General features: G+C 45.3%; 3 protein-coding genes across 9 annotated transcripts in view; 2 read left to right on the top strand and 1 right to left on the bottom strand.

The window, feature by feature from the left end:
• LOC143316268 (FERM, ARHGEF and pleckstrin domain-containing protein 1-like) overlaps positions 1-6,072 on the top strand; it is a 47,240-nt gene extending 41,168 nt beyond the window's left edge. The window contains 13 exon segments of the mRNA XM_076724148.1: positions 1,014-1,147; positions 1,918-1,999; positions 2,114-2,175; positions 2,265-2,440; positions 2,514-2,650; positions 2,653-2,802; positions 2,887-2,976; positions 3,069-3,151; positions 3,247-3,359; positions 4,569-4,729; positions 5,390-5,497; positions 5,596-5,747; positions 5,914-6,072. Coding sequence (XP_076580263.1) covers positions 1,014-1,147; positions 1,918-1,999; positions 2,114-2,175; positions 2,265-2,440; positions 2,514-2,650; positions 2,653-2,802; positions 2,887-2,976; positions 3,069-3,151; positions 3,247-3,359; positions 4,569-4,729; positions 5,390-5,497; positions 5,596-5,747; positions 5,914-5,989 — 1,524 coding nt within the window. The 3' untranslated portion in view covers positions 5,990-6,072.
• Positions 6,073-6,826: 754 nt separating this feature from the next.
• Positions 6,827-8,942, bottom strand: LOC143316269 (gamma-glutamylaminecyclotransferase B-like). Its single transcript, XM_076724149.1, has 2 exons — positions 8,828-8,942; positions 6,827-8,107 (listed from the first exon to the last, which is right to left on the bottom strand). Exon 2 carries the CDS (start codon positions 8,081-8,083, stop codon positions 7,613-7,615), a length of 471 nt encoding a protein of 156 aa, XP_076580264.1. The 5' UTR covers positions 8,084-8,107; positions 8,828-8,942; the 3' UTR covers positions 6,827-7,612.
• Positions 8,943-9,156: 214 nt separating this feature from the next.
• On the top strand, positions 9,157-19,315 carry arl13b (ADP-ribosylation factor-like 13b). 7 transcript variants are annotated; one of them, XM_076723667.1, is made up of 11 exons: positions 9,157-9,199; positions 9,600-11,658; positions 13,662-13,732; positions 14,028-14,277; positions 14,732-14,837; positions 15,035-15,237; positions 15,602-15,716; positions 15,833-15,980; positions 16,627-16,749; positions 16,998-17,066; positions 17,796-19,315. In XM_076723667.1, the coding sequence occupies exons 2-11, from the start codon at positions 11,600-11,602 to the stop codon at positions 17,870-17,872; spliced, it is 1,221 nt and encodes a 406-aa protein (XP_076579782.1). In that variant the 5' UTR covers positions 9,157-9,199; positions 9,600-11,599; the 3' UTR covers positions 17,873-19,315. The 7 variants fall into 7 exon arrangements, with proteins under 7 accessions (XP_076579782.1, XP_076579787.1, XP_076579786.1 ...); XM_076723672.1 differs by lacking the exon at positions 16,998-17,066; XM_076723666.1 differs by lacking the exons at positions 9,157-9,199; positions 9,600-11,658 and adding an exon at positions 12,554-12,733.
• Positions 19,316-19,517: the final 202 nt, after the last annotated feature.

Below are 19,517 nucleotides of genomic sequence, written 5' to 3'. Positions count from 1 at the left end.
CTTCAGTTTACAAGTAAAACCACTCCAATCAGCACGGAGAAAACGCTCGCTCTGCGTCTTAAATCCTGGGATGAAAGCGCGGCTTAATGCGGGTCAGACATGCGATTCAACTTAACTGTCTGTTAGGAACAAATGAGGGGAAAATCAGTAGCGGGTGGGTGATGAGCTGAGACCACAAGCGGGGGAGAGCGCAGGTTCAGGCCAGCGAGCACCTGCCTGCTGGAGACCATGTCGCCTGAATATCACGAGCCTGCCTTCTGACCTTGCTACGGAGGGAAAAAATATCATATTTCCCCATCTCTCATGTCTTTTTCTGCCTCTCAGCTGTTTTTCTTCTCAGCAGTAGTTTCCACCCTCTTTCATGTGGGAGGAAGGCGTGCGCTGGCACTTTCTTTTTTTTTTTAAACCTCTTAAATATTTTCTTTGGCTGGCACCGTTCACGCCTCAGAACCCACACCCTTCCCTCCCTCCCCCCTTGCCCTCCCCGTCTCTTTTCTGCTGTCACCCGTCCTCTCACCCACTGAGTGCTTCTGCGAAACAGCTGGACGGCCTCTGGTCTGCACTCGCTGTCATAGCCGCGGGTGATTTACTCTGAAAACGAATTTAACACCTCTGTGTCAGGGGTTGGAGTGCAGTTGCCCGGGGCCATGAGGATCACTGTGTGTGTGTGTGTGTGTGTGTGTGTGTGTGTGTGTGTGTGTGTGTGTGTGCCAGCTGATCATCAATGCAGGGAAATGTCATTGTGCATTTAAAGCATGAAACACAATCCAACTTAAGACCACATGAGACAAAGTAAAGCAGTAAAAAGTAGAATTTTGGGTTTTTGCAGCACAGACGTGACTTCAATGATTAATGGAGGATCAAAAATGTAATTTTCTGCCAAACAATTTGAAACTCATATATTACTTCATTGTAGACTCCCAAATCACTCATTTTTGGTCTTTCTGAACTGCAAGCAATGCATTGTTTCCTTCTTTTCTTTTCTTTTTTTTACGTGTGTCTGTCTGCTGCAGTCCTTCCAGGGTGTCATGGGGAAAGATGAGGCCTTCCCAGACTCTGTCAAGAACCTGATCTCGGCCAGCTACGATCCGGTCTACAAGTTTCACCAGGGATTCCTCAAAGAGGTGGAGCAGCGGCTGGCGCAGTGGTCAGTATCCGTCTGCTCCCGTTCAGAAAACATGGCGCACAAGGCAGGCATTATTTGGGAAACGACATTTAAAATGCTAATCTGATCCGCTGATTTGAAGCAATTAAACAGGATTAATGGATGTAAACAAAACAAATCCACAAGAAAAATGAGAAGGATTTTAAGGCCAGATTAACGTTTCGCAATTTGTGCCTCAGCAAGACAAAAACAAAGAAATTCACTCCCCTCATTCCCCTCTGTGGAGTTTCTGTATCAGTGTCTGCATCGTGTTTCACAATCAGGTCCCTGAAAAAGGGGAAATAAGATGATCTGAATGATGTCTGCTCATTCGTTTATTCGACCAGAGACAAAATGGGATCATCAATTAGTGGAGGAATAGCTTGATACAGCACAATTTTTAATCACATTTAAGTCACATGCCATTTTAATTAAAGCCGAAGCCACGCCTTCACCCAGAATGCAGAATGACACCAAAAGACTGCTGTGGCTTTGCATGGGAGCTAACGCGCTAACGTAAGTCCTCATTTCCTCCGATGGGGTTCTTGTCTGTGTTATTTCTGTAATGACAGACAGGGAGGAGGCACATACACACACACACAAACACAAACCATGCCTTAGGAGGGGGCCCAGTGACTTGCTGGGAAGATGAATGGGATTGTGGGAGTGGACATTTTCCAGTCATGCGTGGCAGAAAGGTGGCTCTCTTATGACATCTACTGGTCAATCGATGTCACTGCGTGTGAGATAAGCTCCCTGATTTTCTCTCTCAGGGAGGGCCGTTCCAACGCCCACATTAAAGGAGACTATCAGCGAATTGGCGACGTCCTCCTGAAGAACATTCAGGGTCTGAGGGTAACTATGTCTCCTCGTCTTCTACAAGATTTGGATTGCAGATGCAGAAGCTGTGCGCGTTTTGATTCTCGTGTATTCTTTATTTATTCTCATTTTTTTCTTTTCCTTCTGCAGCAGTTGACGGTTCCTCTTCAGAAACATTCAGAGTGCCTGGTCGAAGTGGAGCGGGCCTGCAGGTGGGTGAATGGAGGCTCCCGGAAATGCCAGCGTTATTAGCATGAGACATCGAAACGTTTTGAAACCGCTTTGCGCTGCCGTCCCTCAGGTCCAGTCGGAAGGTGGAGGCCCTGAGTCGAGACTTCGAGCAGCAGAGGGTTTGCTACCTGCCCTTCAACATCTTCCTCCTCAGGCCTCTCCACCGCCTGCTGCACTACAAACTGATCCTGGAGAGGCTCTGCAAGCACTACCCACCCACCCACGACGACTTCAGGGACTGCAGAGGTACGGACCCGCCTTTGCTCTCCATCGCGTGTCCTTTCGTCTTCTCACAGCCGTCTTCTCTGCACCCTTTCAGCGGCCCTGGCGGACATCTCCGAGATGGTGCTGCAGCTCCAGGGCACCATGATGAAGATGGAGAACTTCCAGAAGCTCCTCGAGCTGAAGAAAGACCTGACCGGCATCGACAACCTCGCCATCCCCGGGAGGGTGAGACTCCGCTGACCGACTCGTTTCTGCGTCTCGGCTTCCTCTCTGTTTGCCGTCACATTTTTATTTACAGCTTGTTTGTCTTGCAGGAATTCATCAGGCTCGGTTGCCTCAGCAAGCTCTCAGGAAAGGGCCTTCAGCAGAGGATGTTCTTCCTGGTACGACAGCTCAGCCGCTTTTCAAAGTGAAGCGATAGTGGGGGGAAAAACAAATAACATCCACTTCTTCTTGGTCCTCTCCAGTTCAGCGATTCCTTGGTGTACACCAGTCGAGGAATGACCCCGTCCAACCAGTTCAAAGTTCACGGCCAGCTGCCCCTCTATGGCATGACGGTGCGTTTGAGTCGCCTTACTTTAACGGTGGAATTCCGTTTTGTGATTTTACGTCGTTTGGTGATGACTCGTGTGGTTTTTTTTTTTTGCAGATCAGGGAAAGTGAGGACGAGTGGGGAGTCCCTCATTCGTTCACCCTGTTTGGACAGCGTCAGTCGGTGGTGGTGGCAGCCAGGTCTGCTCAAGCAACACACATCAACATCTGTGGCTGTGAAATAGAGATTGTTGATGTGACTGATTTACTGACTCGCTTTCTCTGACTACGTCCAGCTGTGCGCCAGAGATGGAGAGGTGGGTGGAGGACATCCGGATGGCCATTGATCTGGCGGAGCAGAGCAGCAGCCCCACCACTGACCTGCTGTCCTCCAGCCTGTCTGACAACAGTAAGTCTGCAGCTTTCCCTTCTTTTTTTGTCCCAGATGTTTGTTTTCCTTCAGTTTTAAACCAATTTAGAGGATCTGACTCATCAAACCCAAATGGCCGCTTCTCTAATCTGCTAACTCCTTCCTGCTGGCTTAATCATCAAAGTATTTCAGGACTGTCTGAGACCCCGTGAGAACCAGAACGCTCTGTCATAAAAAGTCCCACAGGAGGGTTATTTCTGGAAAATGTTCCCGCGCGGGATCTGGCGCTCGCGGTGGCCGTTCCTGCCAGCTGAAGTTAATGTGACAGCGGGACTTCAGATGGGTTAGCCTTACCCACTGAAATGATTTACTCTCATCACTGAGTTCATCAGTCATCTCTTTACCTGCAGTCCACATAGCTGCGCTCTTATGTTTCAGTCCTTCCTGCCTTTTCTTGCCCGCTGAAACAACAGGTGGCTGCTTTCAGCACCTCACTGAATTGTTCCAGGTGGTCTTTCATCGTATTTTTAATGTCACCTGATATATGTAGGTCCACGCCCCAGCTGTCACGCCCCTTTCTCTTCCCCTTTTTTCCCCTCTTTCTTTATCTTAAATGCCTGTCACGATGTTCAATGACGTCTCCACCTGGTGACCTTTGGTGTGACGTCTCCATTGTCCCTCAGCTAAATCGCCTGCTATGTACATTTATACCTCAAACCGGTTAAAGAGGATTGGCTTACATGGAACAAAAGGTTACTTTTTCCTCATTTCTTTTGTCCATACTGTATTGAAATTGCTTTGATCGCCACTTGGGCTCCACACTTTGTTCTGCATCGAAGATCTGCGGCCCTGTTGCAAGCAAAAATGGCAGAAGTAACTATGTTTGTTGGGCTAAATGGTGAAATACAGCAGTGGCAAAGCTAGCTTGGTTAGCTGTACTCAATAAGAGACAGAGTTAATCTGTTAAAGCCAGATTACAAAAGAGCAAACCAAGTGTAGGATGCTGTCTGCTCACTTGCAGCTCAAGTTAAAATACGCAACATTAGCCAGTTAATGCAGTTATTTAGCTAACTGTATGTACTCAGTTGTATGTGTTTTTGACTTGTCGGACCTTTATTTGTAATCATCAATCAGTCATCTCTCAATAAAGGTAACCTTTGAATATCAGTGCATGAGTTTGAATTCTACCCAATGAGAGGTCACTTCCCTCTGCTAACCGCCGTGTTTGAACTGCCCTTCATCCCACAGAGCTGTCGGAGGACGGTGGAGCCGAGCTGGAGTCGGAGGAGGAGCTCTGCGGCTCGCGCTCGTCCCTGGAGCGCCAGGGGCACCGTGGTAACACCACCGTGCACGTCTGCTGGCATCGCAACACCAGCGTGTCCATGGTGGACTTTAGTGTCGCTGTGGAGGTACCAGACTGTGTCTCTTCAGTCGTCTGGAGGAGGGTCTCTGTGCTGTCTGTCCTGGTCCTCCTCTCCACTCTTCAATGTCCTTTGTCTTACTTTTCTCATGTCTGTGTTTTTGTCCTTCTCTCTCGCCCGTACCTCCATCCTTGCCTCCTCCACCCTTTCTATGTCCTTTCTCTATCATCTGATTGTCCCTCCCCGCCTCTGTCCGTCCACGCTGGCGTTACTAGAGGCCAGTAGTCCGGCCGGTGAGTTGACGAGGCCCCTCAGCAGACTTCAGGGGGCCGTGTCTCTCTCTGTGGTTTGCTGGTACAGAACACACAGCCTGTCCTTTAGTGACACCTGCTGGAGTAGAGAGGTACTGCAAAAATTATTGACCCATGCAGCGAAATTCTCCAGAAATTTGATGAGAGAGCAGCTTTTTACTGGACTACTGGATGTTTAATATTCTGGAATCTTTGGGGAAAAAAAGTCCTGCCAAACAAATAATAAATAATCTTCATTCATTTTTGGTACGGGAACTGTTTAAGTCCTGGCTTTGCAGTGTACTTGCAGCTAACACGTTTCTTCCCCATCTTCCCTCTCTCATTTCTAACACTTGCATTGAACCGGCGGCTTTGTATCGCTTCCTTCAGCCTCCCGTGTCCTTTTTTGCGTTTCCAGAACCAGCTGTCAGGTAACCTGCTGAGGAAGTTTAAGAACAGCAACGGCTGGCAGAAGCTCTGGGTGGTCTTCACCAACTTCAGCCTCTTCTTCTACAAGTCGCACCAGGTGAGACACACACAGTAAAGCGCTGATTGGTCAGAGGTAAAGCACCTTAGAATTGCCCCCATTGAAGATGATAATCGAGGCTCTCCTGTCTGTCACAGGACGACTACCCGCTGGCCAGCCTCCCTCTGCTGGGCTACTCCGTCACCGTCCCGTCCGAATCGGAGAACATTCACAAAGACTACGTCTTCAAACTCCACTTTAAATCCCACGTCTACTACTTCAGATCAGAGAGCGAGTACACCTTTGAGAGGTGCGGTGATGTTGGGTTGAAATGCATTCATATAAGCTTGTGATGTTCTGCATTCTGTTGGTATATCGTCAATATTTAACCACAGTGCTAATGTTGTAGTACTGTTAATCCTCCTTTATGCTATTGGCTGTAAATTTGTTGTGCTTCTCACTGTGCTCGTCTCCAGGTGGATGGAGGTGATCCGCAGCGCCACCTGCTCTTCCAGCCGCTCGTTGCCAAGCACCAGGAAAGACCTTTACTGACGACCCCGCCTCCGTCAGCTTGGATGAAGATCCAGGCTTCAGGCTGCACAAACACCAGAAAAAGACTGAGACAGCAGGCGCTCGCTTCCACACTAATTAATACCTCTGAATGGTTGATTCACACACATCTCTCAGAGGTCCTCCCACTTCACCTCCACCCTCTTACTTCTGCACCGCTAGTGTCTAATTAGAGACAAACAGTCTGCGATGGCAGTCGTCCATGATGTAATTCATAATTTACTTTCTTTTTTGTTTTTTCTCTGCGCCACACTGGCAGCAGAGCCTCGCTGGCAGTGTTTGTTGTTGACTTTGGGTGTTGTTCACATGCACAGGTACGGATTAATTAATCACCCCCATGACGTATCCCGTTCACAGCGAGGAGGGTTTTATCTTTGCGATAAGCCTGAATGAAATGCACGGGCTGTACCAGAAGTATTTGGGACACTGAAGCATGAGTTTGTGCACCGTATTGTATGAGCGTCACACGCGTTTAAATATCCCCGTGTGACATTTGAGATGAGGATGAAAAATGTATTTAAAACGAATGAGAAAGCAGGATTTTTAACTATGTGTGGACACCTGTGCGCATGTGAACACGCCCATGGCCCACGAGAGTATTTTTGTTTGTCTGACAATCTCCAATCAGATGAAAACATCCAACCTTTTCCTGTTTTGTAAGGCGACTTTTTGTACAGTCCTTTGATACACTGTGAAATGTTCTTTATCGTTGCTTTCCCTTTTAAGTTTTGCTTTCGTTTAAAAGGACAAATCCAGGCCACTTCCGACGCCGACAGAGATTTCACTGGTCCGTTTGCCAAATGCCGTCTCTTCTGTATTCCTCCAGTTTTCTGGATTTTACTACTCTAAATAAAGATGAGAAAAGATTGTGTTCATATGAAAGAAGAAGGAGGCGACTCAGAAAGTGCTGTGCTTTGCTTGGACCTTGTTTTCAAAAGGGCAGAACAACAGCTGGGATCATGACACAGGAACAGTCAGATAGAAACAAAAAGCAGCATGACACCATGGGAAAACTGTATTGTCGTTTCTTCAGTTTCAGTGAAACAGAGTGACACGTTTCTCCAGTAAAACCATACAACAGGATTCACACTACATTAATGCCAGCTGCTGACAAGTCACACATCACAGAGACACCGCAGGTAATGCTCACTAAATTTGGCAAGAGGTGAACAGAAATATGTGAACAAACCTGTTTTAGGTGTGGAACCTCTACAGCATAACACGTTGTTCCTGAAAAGCAGCAGGGTGCCTTTTCAGTGTGCTAAATAAGCATGATTAATGCCCTTGTTACACTACATTCAGGATGAAACAAATCAACTAAAGATCTGCGAGGAGTTAAACATTTATTATTTTTCTTAAAAACAGGACATATTTCAATGTCACTTCGCTGATATCTGCAAACATCGGTTGCAGTTATGTCCATTTCAGCTGTGTTTCCTTTAAAAAAAAAAAAAAAAAAACCAAACTTCTGTTCAGGAGTGTATTCAAGTGTGCTTTTCTCTGATCGATATCCTCGACCTGCACCGCGGACTCCACAAGGAGGCTGATTTGTCGAGGTAGGATCATATTTGCGCTCTTCAGGATCTGCTCTTCTTATTCCAGCCATCAGTCTCGTGCCTCTCTGGTCACGTACTCGAGCCCGTGATCTCCATAGGAGTCATAGCTCTCGTAGTTGGGCAGCGAGGGCCAGTCTGGCTGGTACGTCGTCGTGCTGTACATAAACGCCTCTGTGATGCTCCCTGCCGACGGCCTCTCCTCTCCCTCTGCCTCCCCCACCCACTCCTTCACCTCCAGCTCCACCAGAGTCCGCTGGTACATGGTGGGAACCCCTTCGAAGGCGTCCAGGAATTTCAGCATCTGGTCGTCCACTTTGTAGATCTCTCCGTGGACTCGGTGGCCCCGGCCGGGGATGCTGAGGAGGAAGGGGATGTTGTACTTGCTGGCGATCACGAGCGGGTATTTCTGGGTGGTGCAGGCTGAGGCGAGGAACTCCGCCTTACCGTTGGCGTTGTCAAACATGCGGAAGAAGTTGGGCTGCCCCTTCTTCAGGGTGCCATAGACGAAGACACGAGCCATGAGGATGCAGGGGGACAGAAACACCTGTAAAACAATGCAAACAAGAAGTGTCAGAGTTACTATTTGGCTCGTGGGGGTTTTTTTTTCTTTTCTTCATTCATCACCCTGCTTTTTTAAAAAAAACAAGACAATTAAACACATCAAGTTGCTCAATCAAGAAAACAACTGGCAGATTTTATTGAAAGTAATCATTTACTCTTTGGACTTAGTTCTTGCGAAGTACAGCGGCTCAAGTTACTTCACTGCCAGTGTTCATGTCTGAAGGACGCTGCTGTCCTACGACCACTGAAGCCTGGAAAGATCATTGCAACACCGAGAAACACTCGGAGCTTTTACTTTGAAATGCACAGTACTGCATTCCAAGTCTTAGCATTAAAATACTTTCTAAAAGTAAGAGTACTTGTACTAATGCAGATTGGCCCATTTCATAACATCTTAAATACTCTATACAAAAATCAGAATGTCATTTTAATTCTGCAGCTCGTGAAGGTGCAGCCAGTTCTGACAAACGTATATACTTCCGGGTCGCTTAACCTATAGCATATAAATTATAACTCATGTGTTGATCACGTGTTACTTTAACATTAGGTTTTACATACATTGGACGGTAAACAGACGTAAAAAACCCTAAAAAAAAATACCCGTTTCAAGCGCCCACGTGACCTATTTTCCAACAGATTCAATCAGGTCTCCCTCCATGAACAATTTAACCTCAATAATGACAGTAAAAGAGCGCAGTCTTACCGGGACTGTGATGGAGACGATGTTTTCCGGATACTGGACAGACTCGGTGCCGGTTAGATGGTTCCGCTCCGTCCGTCACAGCGAGAATTTAAAAAAAGCGACACGTGCACCGCGCATGCGCAGTAACGACTCAGCGTATCCGTTAGGAAACGAAAGATGGCGCTAAAGCGACGAAGAAGAGCCAGACGGCTGATGTTATTTTATTTTATTTTATTATTTTTTATTTATTTATTTATTTATTTATTTATTTATTTATTTATTTATTTATTTATTTATTTTATTTATTACGTTACGTCATTCATTGGCACTATTGGTCAATGACTTAAATGCCGATTGCGGAAGTGATGGACAGGATAACTGCTGCTGTTGCTGGTATGTATTTATTATAATTGTGTCGGTTATTTCATTTTATTTTGGACTTTTAAATGTATTGTAATATTTGAAGTAATGTTTACATTTTGAGCGGCAATGTGTTAATATATTATTAGTAGTATTATTACTGTATTTATTGTATTGTTACATATTGCACATTCTTCCTCTTCTTTCCTATTATATTTTTAATAGCAATTATTGTAATAGTGTAGAAACAGCACTAAACTCTGACTGATGGTTTTATTCTCAATATTAAGAAATTGAGCAAAAATATCCAAGAGATGGCACAGGAGTGAGGAGAACATTGAACGTGAATGAATAAAATGTTAAATTTGTGATAGTAGGAGAATCAGTAGCACTTTCTCACGACTAAGCAATTTTGTTTTTGTTTTTTTTTTAGAGGAAAACTGGAATTCAGATGGAGCACACAGAGTTGTAAGTATTCACCGGACCTGTAATATAACAACCAAAAAAAAACATTCATTATTCTGAAAATAAAATAATCACCTCCATCCTCTCTATATTCTGAACATACAATTTGTGTAATGACTCCTAGAGATACTTCCACTGCTAATTAGTGAGGTTTTGTAAAGAGAGCTGTAAAATTAAGGGAAGAAAACGGACCAATATTCAATGCCTAATCATCTATAATAAAAGAGAGATTTGCACCCTCGGCTTCATTAAAAAACATTTACATTTTCACATAACAGACATATAACAAGGTTATGCAACACTAATATTGTCATACCAGATGACAACATTAAAAAGAATCACACTGAAAGCTTTAAACTTGATGAGTTCAGCTTTAATACTTGGGCAAATTGGAGCCAGAAGGACAACAGCCTCATTAATGTCCACACAACCACTTTCAGTTAGCGCACTGGATCCCAGTAAACAAATAAAGATTATTACTGTGGCATTATGAGCACAGCGGATAGATCTCATAAAAAATCAAGTGGAAGTTGTCTCAAGAGGAGATAATGTTTCCTCTGACGGAGTCTGTTAAAGACACACATCCTCCATCCCGCCTCACTCCTCTCACTGCATGCTCACCTGTGTGCGCTTGTTGAGATGAACTTGGACAATAACTCAGCTCAGGAATTAAAGGGCATCCATCTTTGCTTTAACAGACACTTGACATTCAGTCTAATGGAAAAAAAACAGGCTGCAGAGTCTGCGGGTAAGCTGCAAATGTGTAATATACTTTCACTCTGGTGGAAAGAAGGAGAATCACTGGTTCTGGTGAAGCAATAAAATAGGATCTGTCTTTATAAAAACAGCTTCAGTGGTTGACTGTGCCCTGCTTCAGTGGTGTAAAACAACTGCAAATACAGTAATATCCCAAAGCCAGTTAAGGAATGTAGTTAGAAATAAAGAAAAATTATGCCAATATAAGGCGAGTATTCACTTACATAGAATCTCACTTGTTTCTTGATGATTACAGAGATATAAAACAAGAGTATTGTTTTGCCCATGTTATCTTTTCAAACTTTCCACATCCATAATTTCAGTACTTTCTCTTTTTGTCATCCTTTTAAATGCATGTATATGTATAGCATATAATATTTTCATGTTTTATGTATCTAATGTTTAAATATGTTGAAGCTGAAGTTACTTCTCCAAATGACGTTTACTAACAAAAAAAGATACTAATTGTGAATTAGGAGAATAAATTCATGAATAAAATCGTAAATATGCACTGCAAAAGCCCATTTTACATGCCTACAAATTATTTGTACTTTTATCTGTATTAATTGCAGGAAGTCAGCAATGACTGTCTAACTGTAATGTATGTAATTGTCCACAGGAGGCGCTCTCTCAACAAACTCCGGAAGTGAGTCCGGAACGACGCTGATGCGTTGAGTACGGAAGATGACGTAACCACGTCTGCAACCTAGCAGCAGAAAAGACGGCGTAAACAAAGCGGAGGAGCTACAAATGAGCTAACGCTAAGTAGCTAATGTTCCGCGAGGAAAGTACTTCGCTGCATTCGGCTGTATATGAAAACCTGTTTTCAGTTCATGGGTGAGCGCAGCTTTTATTCGCGTGGTTACAGTCTCGGTCATGTGCCGAGGCCGAAACTAAACGAGTTAACAAGTTACCGTTATCGCTAGCTGCATTAGCTTCAGCTAACCTTCGGTAACGGGACACGGATTTTGGATTTCCGATAATTGATGTTATCTCAAATAACGTTTATCGATAACACACGGCTGCTTGATTCATCAACGCTGGTTACGCTGGCCATTTTAAGGGCTGGTAACGTTGACGCTGTCATGAGTTAGCTCGCCATGTAGCTACTTCAGGTGAAGAGTCCGTCAGCTGTTGAATCGGGGTTGGATCGCGGTGCGACGCTCCTGGCTAGATGACCCCTTGATTGCAGTCATCTGGACTCGGACTGCGATGTTTAGCCTGATGGCGAATTGCTGCAACTGGCTGAAACGCTGGCGAGAGCCTGCAAGGTAAGTTAGATGACAAAATGATTAATCCATCTGCTCTAATCATTCAGCCCAATTCAGTTTATTTCAGTAGTTTGGAAGAATGAGTCTCCATCTGACAGAAATCTAGTTTGGAAGCACGACTAATTTGATTTGATGTCTCTTTTTTTGCACTGGGTCAAAGCAGTTCACTATAGTCCACTTTTTTTTGTCACAAAATGTTACAGTTGCTAGAACCACTGACAGATCAGACAGATCTCAGCCTGTGTTTACTTAGAATCTGAAGTGAATGATTTGCTGGACGGTAGAACCGGGCCAACAAATATTATTAGTGCTGAAATGAGTGGGAGATTAATCATTGAGTTGATTGACAGAAACATAAACGATTTTGAGAATCAAATTAGTTTCTAATTGAGTCATTCATCAAGCAAAAAAAAAAAAAAAAAAAAAAAAGCCAAATATTCTCTGTTTCCTGCCTCTCCGCCATTCGGATTTGTAGCATTTGTGTGCTGTAATTATCATCAAATATCTTCTATCATTGGAAGACGCTTTATCGGGTTTCTGGAAATTGTGACGAGCCTCTCTCTCTCTGTCTCTTGCTTTGCCCGTTATTGGACATTTTACTGAACAAAACAATCAATTAATCAAGAATATGTTCAACTGATCGCATTAGAACTTCATTCCAGCCGTTCATCTTGGATTAGAAATGATACAGCATCCCCGTTCTCTTCCTGTATGGAACGTGCCTTAAACCCTGCAGTCATTTTTCTCAGGATCATGTACACAGAGCATGTAAAACACTTTGAGTGTGAAGCAGCACGGCCAGGAAAATGTAATGATGAGTGCTTAACCCACGTGGTACCTGTGAGGCATCTGATCCTTTGGACTTAGTCTGAAATCCTCACCTAATCCCGCAGCCAGGTCTGTCAGTGGGTCTCTTCTCTTTGGCCTGTTGCTGTGAGGGGTGATGGGTTAGCGCACGCAGGGGCAGACGGTGTTTTGCCTTCTTGGAGGTGGCTTCCCCGATGAAGGCCGGTTGGCTCCAGAGGACGGTTAGATGGATAGTGCGGTTGATGTCGTTTCGGCGCAAGTGTCAAAGTTAAGTACGCATCCAGGAGACGGAGAGCGTTGATCTGGACGATTTAGCTCTTTTTCGATCCTTGTAGTTCACCTTCTTTGCACAGTGTGTTCACTCGGTGTTCGCTTTGTTTTAGATTTTGTGTTTTTTTCAATGCCAGGAGCCGTAATGTAAATCTTAACCGAAGAGTGCAGCTGTGATTAGAGCGTAAGCGTCCACTGAAAGGCTTTTCAAGTGCTGCATCTCTCGCCGTTTCTTTAACTCTGAAGGGTTCATTCAAATGGCTCCAGATTCTCCAGTATTATTGTCAAAGCTATTATGTGTTCAACTTTAAACTGTTTATGTTTTGCACAGCTTAGTTGATGCTAAACTATGGCCTTGAATTGCTTTTTGAAAAGTTTGTGACACACTGTGCTGTTGACCAACTTCACCTGTTATCCTCGCAGCTTCCTACCAAGGTGTGTGCGTGCCGCACACTTGCAGGGATGACCGAGCGTGTGTGTCTTCTGTTTTCCTCTGCTGCTTTCAGGGATGCACCATGTTTTTTAATCGTGCATGTTGTTTAGTAGCACTGCAACATGCGCTCAGTGAAATGTTTCTTGGAGAACAAGTCCACAATTAGCCCAAAATTATGCGAATGACCATCAATGCTCATGTCGCCTCGAGCAAACACACTGTGTCTTTGTCTTGTTTCATCTGTGTTCGCTGGCCCACATAGCTGTTGCTGACTCACTCTGTCCACTGTGCAGATCTCCAATTGTGTTGGTCATTCAGATTATTAATTGGCTTATCTGTGCCCCCGAATGCGTCATGAGAGCTAATGCCAGCTAATGTCGCTCATGTGGTGTGTGGGGCACCATAGACGGCATCAGATGGTGGTTCTGGATCTGGACCTGATCGTGATGTCACATGCACTGTGTATTCATTGTTTCCCCTTCTTACCCAACAGGAAAGTGACTCTGGTTATGGTGGGGCTGGATAATGCCGGGAAGACAGCCACAGTGCGAGGAATCCAAGGAGGTTAGGACTGTTTGTTTTACATTTTAAGAATATTCAGCATTTTGCACATTTTTCTTGTTTGAAAACAATTTTTGTAAATAATAGAAAAGCTGAGCTTGTCAGCCGTGTTCTCCGGTTTGTGTACTCTGAATAAAGTGCCTCATTTGCTCTTCTGTTTGACATTTATTATCATTTATATTTTACACCAAATCTGCTTGATAGTTGCGCCTCACCGCTTTTATATTTTATCACTGCCGCTGCATTTTTAAAAAAAACAGAGTTGCCTCCGGTTACACTGTTTGTTTTTTTTCCCCAGACAACCCACAGGATGTCGCTCCCACTGTCGGTTTTTCCAAGGTTGACCTGAAGCAGGGCAAGTTCGAGGTGACCATCTTCGACCTGGGCGGCGGGAAGAGAATCCGGGGCATCTGGAAGAACTACTACTCCGAGTCGCACGGCGTGGTGTTTGTGGTGGACTCCAGCGACGTCCAGAGGATCCAGGAGACACGGGAGACAATGGCCGAGGTCCTCCAGCACCCACGCATCGCAGGGAAGCCTGTCCTAGTGTGAGTGTGTGCAATCATCCAAGGAAATTTAGCTTGACAGAGGCTTAAGAAGTTGTATATTCAAAATGTGGGGAAACTTGTGCAACAACTAGAAAAAAGGACTTGTGAAAGCACGTCTCAAAGTCTAAGCTCTTGGTCCAATTTGTTGATGAATGCATGCACTGCAGAGTGATTCCTGCAGGTATCTGCTTAATCAGTAATCAGGGCACAGGTTGAGGCACAGGGAGTTGAATGCATTTTTCCAGGTATGCAGAGTATTCTAATCAATAATCCACAATCAGGGCAGACACACATTTCCATAAGATTTCCATACAATTTCCAGAGGCTGTAACTCAGCGAGTTTGCTAACTGTCTTGCAGCTGCTTTACTTTTCTTTGCAAAGCTCGGGGGTGAGTTGGTTGTCGCGGGAGCTCGTTTGCTCGAGTCAGATCTCTTTATTCCTCCCCACTTTCAGGCTTGCCAACAAACAAGACCAGGAGGGAGCGCTGGCTGAAGCGGACATCATTGAGAACCTGTCGTTAGAGAAGCTCGTCAACGAGAACAAGTGTCTGTGTCAGATCGTGAGTGTTTTTGCACCTGTTGTGGAGGAGCAGTCGGATGACATGAAGGGCCTTTGCTTTAACTGCGGTTTGACCATATAAGGACAAAAGGCCAGGCGTGTGCATTCTCCTTCTTTAGCATAGGGCGGCTAATGATAGCTTGTGGTGGCAGTTAGTGCTGGCAATGTCTTATCTCTCCATATGTGTTCCTAACCCAGGAGCCATGCTCTGCCGTTCTGGGTTATGGCAAAAAGGTGGACAAGTCCATCAAGAAGGGCCTGAAGTGGCTCCTCAACAACATCGCCAAAGACTACGAGGCCATCACTGAGCGCGTGCAGAAGGACACGGCCGAGCAGCGCGCCCAGGAGGAGCAGGACAAGAAGGAGAGGGCGGAAAGGGTACGGCGGATACGAGAGGAGAGGTGAGACATGTCAGAGACAGATAAGGAAAGGAACGTGTGTTTGGGAAAATAAAGGACAGAGGATGGCCAGAGTGGAACGCCAAATGAAGCGAGAGACTTGTGGAAATGTCAAAATGCCAAAGATGGGAAAAGTCTGCGCCGTACATTCAAAATATTAATTCAACCTTGCACTTGTGCGCTGAAGTGCAATAAAAACGACATAAAATATTATTAGAAAAGAGCACACTCCCATTGAATGGCGGAAAAAAAAGATTTGTACAAACGCATACTGTAATTAAAGCTGACCTCAGATCAATTTGTCGAAACGTAGCCGAGGAGGCGCGCGTGATTATGTCGAAAGGTTAACATCTTGTTCTGTCCGCAGAGAGCGGCAGGAGCGGGAAGAGGCGGAGCGCGAGGGCAGGAACATCCAGGAAGAGGAGCCCGATGACGAAAACATGCCCAGCCCCTTCCAGCCAATCAGCAACGTGATCTCTGAGGTGTGTGTGTGTGTGTGTGTGTGTGTGTGTGTGTGTGTGTGTGTTTGTTTGTTTGTTCGTTCATCACTTCCGGTCAGAGCTCAGGAAAGACAGTTTTGGCTCTGTGTCCTTTCCAGAGCGAGGACAGAGAAAAGGAGAAGAAGAGGCAAAGAGAGCTGCAGGAGGCCCGGACCAACAGCCCCAAGACAGATCCAGAGGAAGAGGAGGACGAGAATGACGAAGAGCCAGACGACGCAAGACAAACACCGGAAAACGGCGGTTCAGGTGAGCGACGGGTCCGCCTCAAGCCTCGACGTTTGTGGTTGAGTCTGTGCAGTTTTCTGCTGGTAAAAGCTGTTAAATGCTCGCCCGCTCGATTGGATGAAACCCCCCGATTTCAATCACTCAGTAAATAAAATGCGTCTTCTGCCAAGATCTATTTATTTAGAAGTTATGTAAAAATGATTATCTTTGTAGATGTGAGGGCAGCGGGCACCTTTTGAAGAGCCTTCCCTCACAGCTTGTGGTTCGGCTTTGCACCATATGGGGGATGGGGGGGTGGGGCAGTCAGAGCTTGCAGATAAATAGAAAGCACGATATTAAATCTGTTTGCACTTTGAAAGCAAGTGATTAAACAAACGCCTGGGGACGGCCACAGATATTTGTTTGAGATATCCCAAAATTTAAAAAAAAAAAAAAGACACAGTCAAACTAAGCATCTGTCTGAGTAATGAATATCTGATAGATAAAGATAATTACACATTAAGAAGATGATTATGTGACAAATTAAATAAGATGGCAGCGGGCAACGGTTGGAAACGGCTCGCGTCCCGAGATCAGATGTTCCAGTTTGAACATCTGGAGTCTTTGCTCGGTGAAGGCAGACATCCAGGGTCACGGGCCTCCTCGGGCGTCTCTGTGCTTATTCCAGCTGCGGCGGGCGAGCAGGACAAGAAGAAGACGAGGAAGCTGCAGCTGAAGAGGAAGCACAGGGTGGACCCGCTGAGGACGGAGGACGGGCCGGCGGAGAGCCCCACCCCTCCACCTCCTCCAGGTCAGTCTGAGCTGGCGTGGCTTTTGAGAGTGTGGGACTTTGCGGTTTAGGCGCCTTGAAAAGTGCTTGAATTTTACTTGACAGACGCTGTAGGAACCTGTTGGAGTGTGGTTTCACTCCCACGCACCTGCTCCTACCTTCAAATATCATGTGAATTGAACTCTTTAAGGGTCAGTGGCGTGTTAACCCAACATTTCCCGCTCTTCCACATTTGTGTTGACCAGTGTTTCTTTATTTATTTCTTGTAGTTGGATGGGCCACACCCAAAGTTTCTAGGCTGCCAAAACTAGAGCCACTCGGGGACTCGAGACACTCTGGTAAAGACGCCTGTGAAGCCCGGCTCTTCTTCATCCCTCACGACTAACCATTGTTTGATTCCATGCATTCATCGTTTTCGTTTAACAGCTTTCACTTTCTCACTAACTGTCATGGCGCTGAATCAGTGTTTCCTCTATGTGTGTTTTTTTTTTTTTTTTTTTTTTTTTTTTTGAAGCTATGTGCCAGTTCCAGCACGTTTCAGTCGTTTTTTTTCGTAGCTCTATCCTCAAAAAAATGGAAATATTTATTGTAAATAGCAGCTGTTGGTTCTTCAAAGGAGGAAGTCGGGTGGGTTCGCGTCGCAGCGGGAGCGGTAAATGTGTCAGCGTGGTGTTGCAGAGGAAACACTGAACTCTGTCTGCTTTAAGATGTGTGTTGACTGTTAATTCGTTTCCCACATCAGCGTCTTTCTCTCCTCCTGCATCTCACCAGGCTTATGTTTGAGTGTGTGTGTGTGTGTGTGTGTGTGTGTGTGTATCCTTCATGGTGGCAGACATCTTAATCAACTCTGAGGCTTGTCTGTGTATTCATCCACATTTCTCCCCCCCTCCCCCTCCCTCTCCCCCCCAGCCTCCACATCCCGTCCACCTCTGCGCAGCCATGGCGTCTGCCTTCTTCTTCTCGCTTGTGTTCTTTCTCCATCCTTCTAATTGCCAGTGTTTGTATTTCAGGTCTCGGTGGATGTAGTTTACTAACGCAGTTTTCTCCCCCCCCCATCCCCTCCGCAGAATTTTACAAGAAGCCTCTCCCGCCTGTTGCGAACAGGCCGCGGCCGAACGGCGACGCTCATGACGTCATTTTTTAACCTCCCCTTACTGATCGAGGCCCTCCAATCACGGCTCTCCCCTTTTTTTGCTTTCTGTCTCAAGCGAGCGGTGTGTAGCCCCCCCCACCCCACTCCACCCCCTCAAACACAGAGACACTTCAGACGGAGTGGCGGCCGGTGAGCGCGCGAGTGCGACCAGACGCCGAACGCGGCAGCAACGTGGGAACCGAAGTCCTGCTCAGAGGCCGCGATGCGGTTTCACAAAGCGACACAGCTCAGCGTGAAACCTCGAACCTGCCTGAACTGCTTCGATGCCAGGCGCTGTCTTTTGCGCTGAACTCTTTCCACACCTGAATTTTTTTTATCGTTAATATCAGTGTTCGACCGGATGGACTCCATATGTCCACCGCAAATGCTTTCAATTGACACAGAATGTAAATATGTCTGTCATAACCTTATATGTGACTGAATAATGGATTTGTATACACGTCGCCATTAAGAATGATCGGATTTTATCTGTTTATTTTTGCACCGTGGGTTTTGTAGCGTAAAAAAAATATGATTGTTTTAAGTGGCTTCCCGCAGTGGAGCGCTTTAAATTTGACCTTTCTGAAGTGGGAAACGTTCCCCTCTTTACACCAGCTACACAAGACGAGGATGAGGCACAGCTCGTGAGCGGAGCTCGAGGGAATTGTGGTTAAACGGGTGCATTGTGAGTGTCGTTCGCTGCACTGTACCGCACGTGGAAAGGTGTTACACTACAGGACTGTTGATTGGTCAGTTTTAGGAATGAATGTCTTGACATTTCTCTGTAAAAGTTTCGATGGCCATGAAAAGAAAACACGTGTTCAATCTGTAATCGGGGACTCTTGTCCCTCGCCAGCAGCATCATAAAGGATCTTTTTATTTATTGTTAAAAATGTAAACATATGGAAATATATTTGTCTACAGGGCTCCAGATTTTGTACACATTCTGCTGTTTACACTGTGTATCTGTTTTTAAAGTGATATTTCTCTTGAGGCAGCCGTCAGCCTCAGACTTGCTGCCTCTCAGGTGGCCCTGAGGTGGGAGCCAGCGCTGTTGTTGTTCCAGCTTTTCTCTCTCTGTCTTCTGCACCCATTCTCACTTTGAAAACAGCTAAAATTGCATCTCAAAAAACACAAATCTGTGGAAAAAAAAAACAAAAAACAAAACTTGGAACACTCCATTGCCCCAGTTAAGTTTCTGTGTGTTGGAAGAGTTTGCAGTAGGACGGTGAGGGAGGAACACTACACCGACTACTGGAACAGCCAGTATTGGGTCAGAACACATGAGAGTGTGTGTAGCAAAAGTACGCACATGGAATATCACTTTAAAACTACAATAGTATATTTCAAGTTGATAGTACAACACTCCTCTCAATGAGCTCCATGTTGGAAAAAAATATTTTTTCTACCCAGTTTGAATTTTATAACCGCGCAATTAAAGATGTTTTAAATATATTCTCGAATGTCTGTTTGTTTTCTGGCACTGTTGCTGAAATTTTGTAGTCAGGTAGTGTCATATGAGGACTACAGTTATGGCTGTGACGTAAAACTCACTGCAGGACTCCCTGCACTAAAAAGCTTTGTGAGACAAAGATGTGGAGCGGAATTTTGCTGGAAAAATCCATAAAATATCTTTGAAAACTTTTAATGTAAAATT

The sequence above is a fragment of the Chaetodon auriga genome, chromosome 23 (genome assembly GCF_051107435.1).
Source record: "Chaetodon auriga isolate fChaAug3 chromosome 23, fChaAug3.hap1, whole genome shotgun sequence".
NCBI lineage: Eukaryota > Metazoa > Chordata > Actinopteri > Chaetodontiformes > Chaetodontidae > Chaetodon > Chaetodon auriga.
The sequence above is the reverse complement of the archived record's forward strand: the minus strand, read 5'-3'. Positions and strand labels throughout refer to the sequence as shown.